The sequence below is a fragment of the Poecilia formosa genome, unplaced genomic scaffold (assembly GCF_000485575.1).
Source record: "Poecilia formosa unplaced genomic scaffold, Poecilia_formosa-5.1.2 Scaffold203, whole genome shotgun sequence".
NCBI classification, from domain to species: domain Eukaryota; kingdom Metazoa; phylum Chordata; class Actinopteri; order Cyprinodontiformes; family Poeciliidae; genus Poecilia; species Poecilia formosa.
This window is the reverse complement of record NW_006800142.1, coordinates 23,121-34,786: the sequence shown is the minus strand read 5'-3', so window position 1 is coordinate 34,786 and position 11,666 is coordinate 23,121. Positions and strand designations below refer to the sequence as shown.

The window sequence follows — 11,666 nt, the reverse complement described above, 5'->3', positions numbered from 1 at the left end:
TTTTATTTTTTTTTTTTTTTTTTTTTAAATACAAATTTGGGTTTTAAGTTTTTACTCTTTTTCCCCCATTATTTGCAGAAAAATAATCAGAATTTCTAAAAATAGTGAGTTTCTTTATATCAAAATGGCATCATAAGTGGTTGTTTTGGTTTTCTAGTTTTTAACAGAACCCACAGATTTTCTTTTATCATTAAATCATTTTAAAAAAGGGTGAATATTTGTTATCCAACCCTTAGGTCAGGCTTGTTAAAAGGGACTTGTGACTCGTAAACTGGGCCTGATTTAGATAGCAGTTGTCACGTGACATTCTGCTTCGCTCCTAATAAAAGCATCACAGATCACAAGCTTTAATTTGAACACACTGAATCTAGTTGAGGATAATCCACTCTGGATTTTACTGCTGTAAACGTGTCCGATTTTGACATACAGATGTTCTCAGTGGTTCCAGATGCCAAAAATAAGCTTTGAAATAATCCTTCACCTCACTGCTGAACTGGAAGTCATCTTCAGCACGGTTATGTGTTGCTTCATGACATATAATAATGCCTAATGTTATTAAAATCTAAAAAAAATTAAGTCTGGAAAAAAATTGAAACTGAAAACTTGAATTCTGTTTTTTTTTGTTTTGTTTTTTCCCCCCCCCGCTTGTAGGCGGCTGCAGCTGAACCGACACGAAGAAATGTGTTACCTAAACAAGCTGCTGCTGGTGTCGGTGTTGGGATGGCTCTTCCAGGTGAGCTGCAATGTGCTTCACCACAAAAGAGCACGTTTGTCATTCCGAAAGGTTTCCACGTAATCTGGAACGGCATGAAATTCGGTTTTAGGTGTGTTCCAGATTTAGATAACTGTGCAAAGAGAAAACGGTGCAGGTAAATATTGTCGGTGTGCTCAGACTTATTCTCCATCACTTTGCCTTTACAACCATGAGAGCTAAAAAAGCTACATGAAACAAATTAACTTAAAAAAAAATCATAGATGAAAGAAAAACAATTTTATTCTTGTTTTCTAGCTTTAAAAATTAAGAAAAACCAAAAGAGGAATGTGTAAGACTCCCTTGAAAACTACATAAAAAACGCACATATTTGCATTTAAAAGACTAAAATGTCACTTTATTAATAATTCATTTATACATTCCTTACACCAGTCTTGGCACACATGGCTCTGGAGTTATTAATGGTTGAAAAGTATATATCCTTTCCCTGCACAAGTTTATTTCTTTTTTTGCAATTTTCTTCTTTCTCTTCTCTTTTTTTTTCCTGCTGAATAACTCGGTTAAACTTTCACCTCTAACTTGTGTAGATCCCAGTGATTCCTGAGGACATTTTCTTCACCAATGAGTTTACTGCGCTAGTCAAGGACGAGGGCAGTGCTACAGGTTCTGCTGGACTTGTGAGGAGAAATTTAATTCAGCTTTTATCCAATATAACAACAAGAACAACAACAACAAAAAAGTTCACAGTCGTGTTTAAATGGTTACTTTTAATTTTATTTCACAGGACTGCATTCCGCTGGTCGATCAGCAACTTCTTTATACATGTTGTCCATTTCTTGGTAAGTGCAAGTGTACAAGTCACTCTTAATAGAGCATTCATGCAAATAAGCTATTTGTATTCGAACCCTTTTTACTGTGATACCCCAAAGTAAAATTCAGTGAAATAAAACAAGAAGCTGCAGGTTTTCTCCTTCATTCGGTTCTAAGTTATGACATAATTTGGAACAGCTCCCCTCCTTTTTCACAAGCTACTTTATATTTCACAGCAGCAACTTTTAATAGAATAAAGAGGAATTTGGAGTTGAATTTGGTCCTGAAGTGAGCCGAGGGAGCGTAACATCCCAACGTTACAGGAGTGGATTAATGTTCTGCCTTGTTTCTGCCTGTTCAGGTGAGTTTCGTAAGCTCCTGGCAGCTTTCGTGTCGGGCAGCGCGGCCAAGAGCGGAGGAATTATCCGCAAGATTACCCCCACTTCTGCCGAGCTCAAGGGCACGCCGACCGCCAACCGATCGCAGCAGAAACTGCAGGTGAATCAGCTGCAAAGGAGATTCTGTGCATGCACATTTAAAAAAAAAAAAAAGAAATAAGAAAAAGCACGAATTTGCTTCTGAGTGTTTGAACGAAATGCCTGGATGTGACAGGTGGACCTGGAACAGGCCTTCTTCCACAACCAGCCTCCGTCGCTGCGCCGCACAGTGGAGTTTGTGGCCGAGAGGGTCGGATCCAACGCTGTCAAGCACATAAAGTTAGTATTACTGGTCCGATACTCAATATCAGTGAAGTCGTTCGATGCCAGAGTCAGTTTAGCTTTGATGATCCTTTATTTTGCTCTGACACGTCCTCTGGCACATCATCATCGTCATTTCAAATCGGGATCGACTGAATTTAGCGATTAATCGACCCGTGAAGGTGGTTTGTTGCCTACCTAAGAGGCTAAAGAACGCTCATTGGTCTCCAACATCACCGGCACTTACAGGCTGCCCTCGTTTCTAAACGTGTTCCCTATTTTAACTGTAGATTAAAAAAAATAATTAAAAAAAAAAAATCGTCTTTTTCCTGTATTTTGTTAATGTTTCACAGGGCTACATTAGTGCAAGAGTTGGTTCAGAGAGGAGAGAAGATGCTGAGAGACGGACTGCAGTCGTCAAACGCAAATTCTTCTAAGCTCAACGACTCCATATGTGCTCAGCTGTGTGACGTTGGCTTGGAAGCTCTTGCAAAAGCCACCAGGTACAGCGGCGTGTTTTACTGAGTGGGGCTGGACGCTGATGCTTGATCGTTTTTCTGTAATTAGTGTTAAAACTCTTGTTAAAGTGGCAGGTTTTTGTGATGTAAACTATAAAACTATAAGTCTGCAGAGCCTTAAACTGTGTTTTTATTGAGTTATTGTTAATATTTAGCTTTTGTTATTGGTACGTCACGACTAGTACCGGCCAGAAACTAGTCTCTATCTTATCTTTTCAACAGTGTTAAGGAAGCATACAGTTTGTTATTTTTTTTTATTTCTGTCTGAAAAAAGTGAGGATATTTTTATCCTTTGCAACTTCTCTGAAAGCAATTCGCTTCAGTTAAAGGATGCAAATATGAGCTTTGGTTTCATTTCATCTTTTTATTTCCACACCACCAACTGTTGCAAGAACAGGACTCTGGAGCTCAACTTCAGTATTTTGTGTCGCATCGCTGGCATCATGCATTTGTGGTTATGGGTTTCCATTTTTGTTTTGTTTTTTTAAAAACAGATTTTGCGATGAGAAGAGCCCCGACGCCATACGTATACTCCTCCCTGTTGAAACCACGCCACCGGTAATTGCTGAAATTATTTTTATTTTTTTCTTCTCCAAATTGTGAAAATGGAAAAAAAAAGAAAAGAAAAGTGAAATAGCACGCAGCATGTTTTATTCACATGGATGGATGAACATTTATTGTGGTAGTTTTCAATATTTGTGAACATCCGAACATTGACAGGTCCTGACTACGTCCGAAAACATCACCAAACGCCTGGCTGCCGAGAAAGCCTGCATCTGGCTTTCTGCCAACATCACAGGTAATGGCTCAGTTAAAATTGAGTGCGAATTGCTTCAGATTGTAGCGTTCCGCGTATCTGTCTTCACATCCACTTTTATCATTTTTTTTTTTTAAATTAGTAAAATCTCTGGGCATCTATTTTACATCTAAACTGGTTGGATTTCCTAATTAAAATCCAACCCTGCCCTCGTTTTTTTCCCCTTTTTTCTTTTTAAAGCACTGATCAGGCGGGAGTGGAAGAGCAGGTATGACCGCGTGAAAAAGGCTCTTTGCGGTCCATTGGCTCCGGACTCTGTGGACGCGGACAGCGCTGTGGTTGAGCTGGTCAGGCAGGGCCAGATGAATACTCCCAGGAAGAAACAAGAGAGAGCGATGTCCTGCCCTCCGCTTTGTAAACACAACGCTTCCCTCCCCTCAGACGTCCTCATCGAGATTAAGGTGCATCTTTTGTCTTTCCGCATGACGCTTCTCGTCGGCTTCTCAAAGGTTTTTACACCCCGAGACGCAAATTTGTTCCTTTTGTCATGATACGACAACTAACTTTGTGTTTTGTTGGGATTTCACGTGGCGGATCAAGTCACTTTAAATTTGGAAATAACTTAGAGCTGATGCGACTATTAATCGAATTAATAGTGATGAATCATTTATTGAAATAATCGTCAACTGATTTTGTAATTAATTAATCATTAACTGGGGTATACAGATTAAAAAAAAGAAAAGAAAATTGCTGAAAGAACATGTTCAGAGCAGTAATTAAGCCAAAATTGTACAAAAGTATATACATTTAGCATCTAAGATAAAAAAAAAAACCTGTCTGTAAATGTGTTCTACCCAAAACTCCTTAAGTGCTGCAGTTTTAACTTTAACCAGTTTGAATTATGTTACAAAAAATAAAAGTAAAGTTTCGTATTATACATGTTTTGCTGTTCAATTAGTAATCGGCAATCCAAAATATACATATTAGCATAAAAGTATTGTTAAAAATGTTCTGTTTTTGCTGCAGATGCATGTTTTGAGACAAATGATGGGGAGTACACTGGAAGTATGCTATGTTGTTCCATTTTAGGCAATAAAAATGTTCTTTTTTTAATTTAAAACAGTAGCTGAATTATTTGCATTTTTTTAATGTATTTTTAATATTGCATTAAAAGTAGATAGAATATTTGCAGAAAGTGACATTTTCTTTATTGATTAATCATCAGAATAATCGGTAGGTTCATCAATTAATTGATAACTAAAATACTTCCCTAAAACACCGATTGATTACTTGCTTTAAACCTTGAAACGTCACCAAATTCTGACCTCTTTATCTTTATAAAGACCCGTTGTGTGAGCGGCTTGTTTGACTCTGATGTAAAAATGATGATCCGGCAGTCACCCGGAGCTTGTTCCCGATTCAGGAGATGCTGAGCGTCGCGGCGGGACCCAGAGCGGACAAGGAGCTGCCGACCGGCCCGCAGCTCACAACACTTCTTCAAAGAGTGGCGAACACATTAGAGTGCAGAAAGGTAGAGGAGAGGAGAAACAAACGTGTAACCAAAACAACCGTGCTGTACGAAGACCCTCACTCGTTTTTTTTTTTTTATGTTTTTCTTTCCGCTTTTCTCGACTCAGTTCCTAACGGCCGTGTCGGAGCAGATGCTTCAGAACTGTACCGTGCTGCTCGCCTGCAAACTGGGTGAGAGAGTTGAAGCAGCAACCAAAGGGGGCTTTATCCGTGGAGGCATAATCTGCACTGCGTAACATATTTCTGCGTTTGCTGCCGTTTGTGTGCGCTTAGTGTCTGGAGAGCTGCCGGTGCGTTCTTCGTCACGGCGTGGCGGGGTTGCTGTGGATCCCGGCGCCGGGTCGGAGCCCTCGGTGTCAGACGTTCTGGTGCAGCTTGCTGAGCTGTGGGAGAGGGGCTGCTGCTCCTCTGCCCCGCTCCATCAGCTCTTCACCCCGCTCACAGTGGCCGCTGTGCTAAAGGCCAGCGACACAGAGGTATGTTAGACACTGATTTAAACGCTGCAGATTCATAGCTTTTTTTTTTTTTTTAAAGCTGTTTCAGAGTGTAACATTTGGCTCTGTTAAAATATTTATATTGCCTTTAGAGAGTTCTTATAACGTAGAGATGTTAAGCTCTTAGCATAGAGTGTTTTGCTCAGGTTTAATCAATGAAACCTTTTCAAGAAGCTGAGTGTGTCCTCTATACTTACATTCGAACATATTCTTTTAAATAGATGTGGAACTCTTCGAACGTCCAGTTGGGATAATGTTGATTCGCATCCATCAACTGAATGTCCACAGCGTATTCTCAATGTGGTCAGATCATATGGGGACACAAGCTTGCTTTCTTACTTGCCGATTTTAAATTCAATTAAGTTTTCCTTTATTATTATTATTATTTTTTGCTCTAATGAATGAAGGTGCTTTAATTAAATATTGGATCGTTGTCAAATTTTCATTATAAATCCCTGTCCCAAACTCTATCACAGATTTTCCAGTATATTCCAGTAATTTGTGTGATTTATCATATCTGCCTTAGATTTTTTAGTTGTATTTTTTGGAGGTTTGTTAATTGGAAGTGGCAAATGCACTTTATTTGTCATTTTAGAAGAAGAACTACCTGTTCCTCATTAGAAAGCTGGTCGACAAAGGAATATTGAACGAGGAAGAAGTCAAATCGTATTGGAGGAAGCTAACAGACCTGACCTTGCCAGCGGTGAGAGTTCATTGTTCTATTTTGTTTTTTAATCAAAGATTCCTTTGGAAGCCTTTCTTTCCTATAGATTTTGACCTTTTTGACCAATTTACGCATTTCTTCATCACTTGTCTCTCTCTCTCCTGCTTCGTTTCAGGAGCTGATCGAGAACTTCCAGCTGCAGTCGCAGAGCATAAAGCTCTCGCTCCCTCTTGCCGAGATGCAATCGTGCTTAGACATGCTGCAGGTCTCGCACCAGACAATAGAGGGAGCAACCTGACAACAATAACACGCAGTATAGTCCACAAACAACTTGTATGCTTTCACCACAGTGTCTTATGCCAAGTCCGTGCATGTTTTCTCCAAGACCGTAATTTTTTTCTTGTTTCCACTTTAGCCTTTTAACATGTCACCTTATGAAATTATATGCGAAGATTCAAGTAACAAACAGAAATCCCTGTGAGTTAATGCCAGTTTTGATGAAACGCGCAATTTTTCCATTTAAAATTTTAGAAGGACACCATCAGATGAAGCTTAATCGGACTTTTATGTCTTTGGGACTAATACTAGACCAAGAATAGTAATGGTAAACAAAGATGATTATTTTATCACACAAAAGAGTTTTGCAACTTAGATGATTGTTTAAAAAAAAAGAAATCTGAAGGATATCAGGTCAAGCTGAAAAGTACAAATATTACAGGTTTTTAAATGCAAATGCAGTTTGAGACAGTAAGTAGCCTAGCACTTTCACGTATTGCCTTTGACCACATAACTAGTGGTTACAAGTTAATTTCATGAATGCATTTACCCAGCGTTTGTGATTGCTATTGTTCATGTTGAACGGCCGGCGATGTATTCCGAGAATCTTTTAAACTGAAAGGTTTAATGTTGGCACAGAATGAAAAAAATATGAATAAAGATGTATTCCAGTGTGCAGCAGCTGTAATTAGGTGTCTATGCTTTCTTTTTGCTTTCAGTCAGATCGGGAATAAAAAAAAATAAAGTTTCATAACTGCTGAGCTTACACACAGACTGGAGTAGTGTGGGATTTGATTTAAGCATTTTAGAGATATGGGAAAAGGAAAATGGGTTATGAGAAAATATTGGCGTTTTCTGGCTTCAATCTATCCATTTATGAAACCATCCATCAATTTCTGTCATCTGTCCATCCATTCTCCATCCACTCATCTGTTTTCCTTTCTTTGAATAAATTCATTGTGAATTCTTGTATGTATACTCTTAAGTTATTTTAAAAAAGAGGACAGAACCCTGGAAATGTAAAGCAGGATAAGTAAATGCAATTGGTATGTCAAATATTAGAGAAGGAGAGACACACACACAGTAGCTTAGTTTTTCACAAATAACTGTAAGATACTTCCGCCAGATATACTGTCCAAAAAAAACGCAAAACAGCTAGTATTCAAATCCTAACAGACATCTCATGCAGACTTAAATATGGCTTAGAGGGAGGGGTGTTCAGCAGCATCTCGTCCCTCCCCTTCCATGTCTGTCCAGGAGGAAGTTTCAGTTCTCCGTGGAGAGTTTTGGTGAGACGCGGCGGGCGGTTCGACCTACAGCGGGACAGCAATTCAACAGGATGGCTTGAGCTGTGGATTTCCTGGCTTTTTCCGCCGCTCTACCGCTTTTCTCAAATTCATATTTCCACAAAACTCAGTATGGTGACGGGAGGTCCGCTAGTTTTTGCCCACTCCGTCCCAGTCAGCTGCTGAGCCGTGTTGAACCAAGGCGGCTGCATCATGGCAAACGTTAAAGTAGCTGTACGGGTCCGTCCTCTTAATGCCAGGTAGGTTAGCTCATTTATTAATGTTTAAATCACCTACGCCAGATAAATTAGCCTTTTCTAGACTGCTGTGGTTTTCTTCTTTGTGACTAGGTGTAATGACTGCTGTCAGAGATGGGAATTTTGTCAGATGTGGAACATTCCTCATTATGTATCATTAGTTCTGCCATACTTTTTTTGTGCGTCACTTACGTGAACAACTGTTAAGCTAGCTGGTCAGTTGGTGGTACAGATGCCGAGTAATTACCGTGGCTGTCAGTGAATGAATTCACTCATTGTGTTGAATAAGTATGTTTCTGAGTAGAAATATTAGGACTTTAAGGTTATTAAATTGTATACTTTAAACGATATCAGTGTGAAAATCAATTAGTTTAAAAGATAATTGATTTTTATATTGACTTTAGCTGTTTTTAATATGGGCAAAATGGCCACCAGGTGGAGGGTTCACTCATAGCTTCTTTAATGGAAGCGATAAATGCTAATTTTCCTCTTGTTTGAGCAAAAATGTCATTCTTACTTTTATCAAAATACTTAATAGTTATATCTAGATAAAGAATACATTTTTTTGTATAAAAAATGTTAGGGCCCCCTTGAACTATGAAAAGAAAAAAACAACACTTAAAAAATAAAGTTTTTGGTGTGTAGTAGAACTTAAAATTCGTCCAGTTGAGGTCTCAGTTAAACTAAGGCCTAAAGTTTTCTATGCTGTATCAATCAATAGATTTTTTTATTAGGTTTGAATTATACAGCAAAAAATGTCTGAGGCTGTGAAGTGGCTTTGCTCTCCTTTGGACCTTCTTTGACCTTATCAGGAATATTGGTGCAGGATGTTGAATAAAATGGTTTCTCAGCAATGCATGGAGTTTTTTTGAACTCTTGCAGGATTGCTCCGGCTGCAGGCCACTACCGTTCCATAACAAAGCATTAATCCTGCACAGAAAGACAGGGTGAATAATTGTTTGAGTTGGTCATCCTCCCACTTTGCATAACAAAGGGATGATCTATAACAACTGTGCAGTGCTCTATAATGCAAATCTGTCCTTCCTGAGTTACTGTATGATTGTGAGGTTCTCACTGTTCCCTGCTCTGTTTGTGAAGTAAAGGATGTGTATCCTTCCTTTTATATTTTTGCCACTACCACCAGCCTTTAGCTACATTTCTCATTCACAAGTGTGTTACTCATTGCTTTAGCTGACCAGTAGGAAGCAGTGGATGCCCCCCTGGGAATACGGGCAGCATCGATCTCGCATCCACGAAAAACTTGATTTCTCGTTCGTATCAAAGCAGACGTTTTTTTTTCTTTCTTTCTTTTCTTTTTACAGTTTAATGTTTTCCACTCAGAGTTCTTCCCCTCCACGCTGTTTTGAGCCTGACATTCAAGGTTGGCGGTTTTGGGTTGGGCCTCTGTTGGAGTTAGCAAAATGAGTTCCACGTGCTGAAGCACAAGGAGAAAACTACCTCCTGGTTTGACCCGACCTCCCCCACCCCGACGGACCGAATGACCGACAACGGAGTGTTTGCTCCGCAGCCGTCATCGCTCCTAGAGATACAAGTTCTCTCAGCTTCGTATTGCATTTGGTTTCCTTTGTGTTGCATCAGTCCAGCTGCTGAAGCACACACAGCTGGGATGATACACACACGCACTGGTTCAGAGTGTGTTTCTTTAACTTTGTGGAAACGACTCAAAGCTGCCTCGCCAGTGAAAGTCTCTGAAGAGCACGGGGGTCTGTTTTCATTCGAATTTGAGACTGGTCAGTCGGACTCTTGTTTGGCAATTTCATGGATCTCACACACACAAAAAGATTCATTGTGTTTGCTGTCATGTGACGACCTAAGTGAGGGGGAACTCGCCTAAATGTATCTGGGCACCCTCTCTGTTATGGGAATCTCTGTTAAAAGAAAAGGAGAAATTTAAACTGATTTAAAAATAGTAAATCTGGTAATGATAAAGTATGAGCCTACGGGGAGATGTTCTTGTCCCTTCATCTAGATTGTAGCTAGAATTGGGAGATGCTGATCGCAGCAGTTCCATTTCAACATATCCAACTTCTAGTTCTAATTTGACAAAAATGGGTAATGGTTAATGGTCTGGCTTCATTTTCTCTCCATTCTAATCAATCTTTCCACTTTGGTCAGCATTCATCGCACCTAAATTGCCTCCAATCGTTTACGGTTTCGTCTCGTCCACAGGGAGAGCGCCGACGGAGGAAAGCTAGCCGTTCAGGTGGACGATAAACTAGTCCGGATCCGAAATGTGAAGGTGAGTGTTTCTGCAAGAGACGCCTTTTCAGATCCAGCTTCAGTCTGGAATTTCTTTGTCGATAATTTGGATCAGATTCGTTTCTGAGCCGCGAACGCAGAGGGAGTCGATCGCAACAACAGGATGTTTACAGCCTCGGATCAGCGTCTTCCTGCTCGACGTCGCTGGTGTTTATAGTTCATTTTGAGCTTGTGCCGACACATTTAGAGTAGCTTCCTGTCAAGTGTGTGCGGTCTGGAGCAGCCACAAGTGTTATTGTTAATTAGGTGATTTAATGTTGAATCTGACTTATAATCCGCTTGCAACAAAAAAAAAAAAATTGTTGTTGATTTTATAGTAATTTAAATGCGGCATATGTTTTATTAAACTTCTACTAGAGTCAATAATTACACGAGCTTCTCCGAATTGTCACAATATTTGCTCAAGTATCAAACTCTGCCACACATTTTCACAGCTAAAAAACTACCGTGGTGCTTGGTAAGCATGTGTCACTTTACCTCTTTCCTTCAAGACAACCTTTTTTTTGTTTTGTTTACATTTCCATTTCTAAGCACAGATTTCTGTGGAGGGGGTTGGGTGTGGGAGTAGAAGTCTGCTGTAAATGATGTGACAAGAGACGAACCACATATGGCCTCCCTCCGCCATGGAAAGAAAAAAAAATCCAAACTCCAAGCCTTTAGAGGGTCTCCTGGGAGTAATTATTTATGGAAAGGGGGGCAGTTTTGAAGGATCTGAGGTGGAATAAAGCACAGATGACTTTTTACAGGGACTACTATAGAGAGCAAGAGATGCAGGCTATAAAAAGCAATTGACTTTGACTTGAATAAAACAAGAAGGACTTAAAAAAAAGGGAGGGTTCGACAACTTTTCAGTTGTAACTTCAGTGGTTTGAGGCTTGCTCAGGATAGTTGAAGTTGGCTGCTGCTCTTCTCGACTCTTCCCTCTCGCTACATGTATCCCTTGTCGGATTTCCTAAAAGCACAGAAAGGCGCAGTGGTCAATCTTTTTAGGCAAGACAGATAAAACCAGTACTGTAAGTTTGGCTCTGCCTTAAGTCGAAGTCATTAGAAAAGAATCTGCTTCGATGATGATGTCACACAGCTCTGTCCAGGGTCTTCTGCAGCCTTATTTACTCTTCCTCAAAGTACTTTTCTTGAAAATAATACTCCCACTTTCATTTAGTTTATTAGTTTTAAAAGGTTTCCTTCAAGGGGACGTTTGTGCTTTTATTATAGGTAAATTGCTGTTTTAAATGATAGGTCACACAGATCCAATTTATGGAAAGTCTTAATTTAAAAAACAAAAGTTAACTGTGTTGAATTCTATTTAAAACTTGCACAGTAACCAAATTACTTAAGTGATGACGACAAATACGGTGACGGTACGAAAGGTTTTTGACCTGAA

At 39.6% G+C, this 11,666-nt stretch overlaps 2 protein-coding genes across 3 annotated transcripts in view; both read left to right on the top strand.

The window, feature by feature from the left end:
* cdan1 (codanin 1) overlaps nt 1-7,147 on the top strand; it is a 12,906-nt gene extending 5,759 nt beyond the window's left edge. Inside the window, exons 12-25 of the mRNA XM_016679138.1 lie at nt 649-733; nt 1,300-1,389; nt 1,497-1,551; nt 1,884-2,020; nt 2,135-2,238; nt 2,574-2,723; nt 3,233-3,296; nt 3,459-3,537; nt 3,736-3,956; nt 4,919-5,026; nt 5,133-5,196; nt 5,299-5,501; nt 6,115-6,222; nt 6,359-7,147. Of these exons, the coding sequence (XP_016534624.1) occupies nt 649-733; nt 1,300-1,389; nt 1,497-1,551; nt 1,884-2,020; nt 2,135-2,238; nt 2,574-2,723; nt 3,233-3,296; nt 3,459-3,537; nt 3,736-3,956; nt 4,919-5,026; nt 5,133-5,196; nt 5,299-5,501; nt 6,115-6,222; nt 6,359-6,481 (1,591 nt within the window). The 3' untranslated portion in view covers nt 6,482-7,147. The remainder of the gene's footprint in view (nt 1-648; nt 734-1,299; nt 1,390-1,496; nt 1,552-1,883; nt 2,021-2,134; nt 2,239-2,573; nt 2,724-3,232; nt 3,297-3,458; nt 3,538-3,735; nt 3,957-4,918; nt 5,027-5,132; nt 5,197-5,298; nt 5,502-6,114; nt 6,223-6,358) is intronic.
* A 371-nt stretch (nt 7,148-7,518) lies between these two features.
* The window catches only part of LOC103148365 (stAR-related lipid transfer protein 9-like), a 27,262-nt gene continuing 23,114 nt past the window's right edge, over nt 7,519-11,666 (top strand). For both annotated transcript variants that reach the window (XM_016679145.1, XM_016679144.1), the window contains exons 1-2: nt 7,519-8,005; nt 10,193-10,262. In XM_016679145.1, the coding sequence (XP_016534631.1) occupies nt 7,959-8,005; nt 10,193-10,262 (117 nt within the window). In that variant the 5' untranslated portion in view covers nt 7,519-7,958. The remainder of the gene's footprint in view (nt 8,006-10,192; nt 10,263-11,666) is intronic.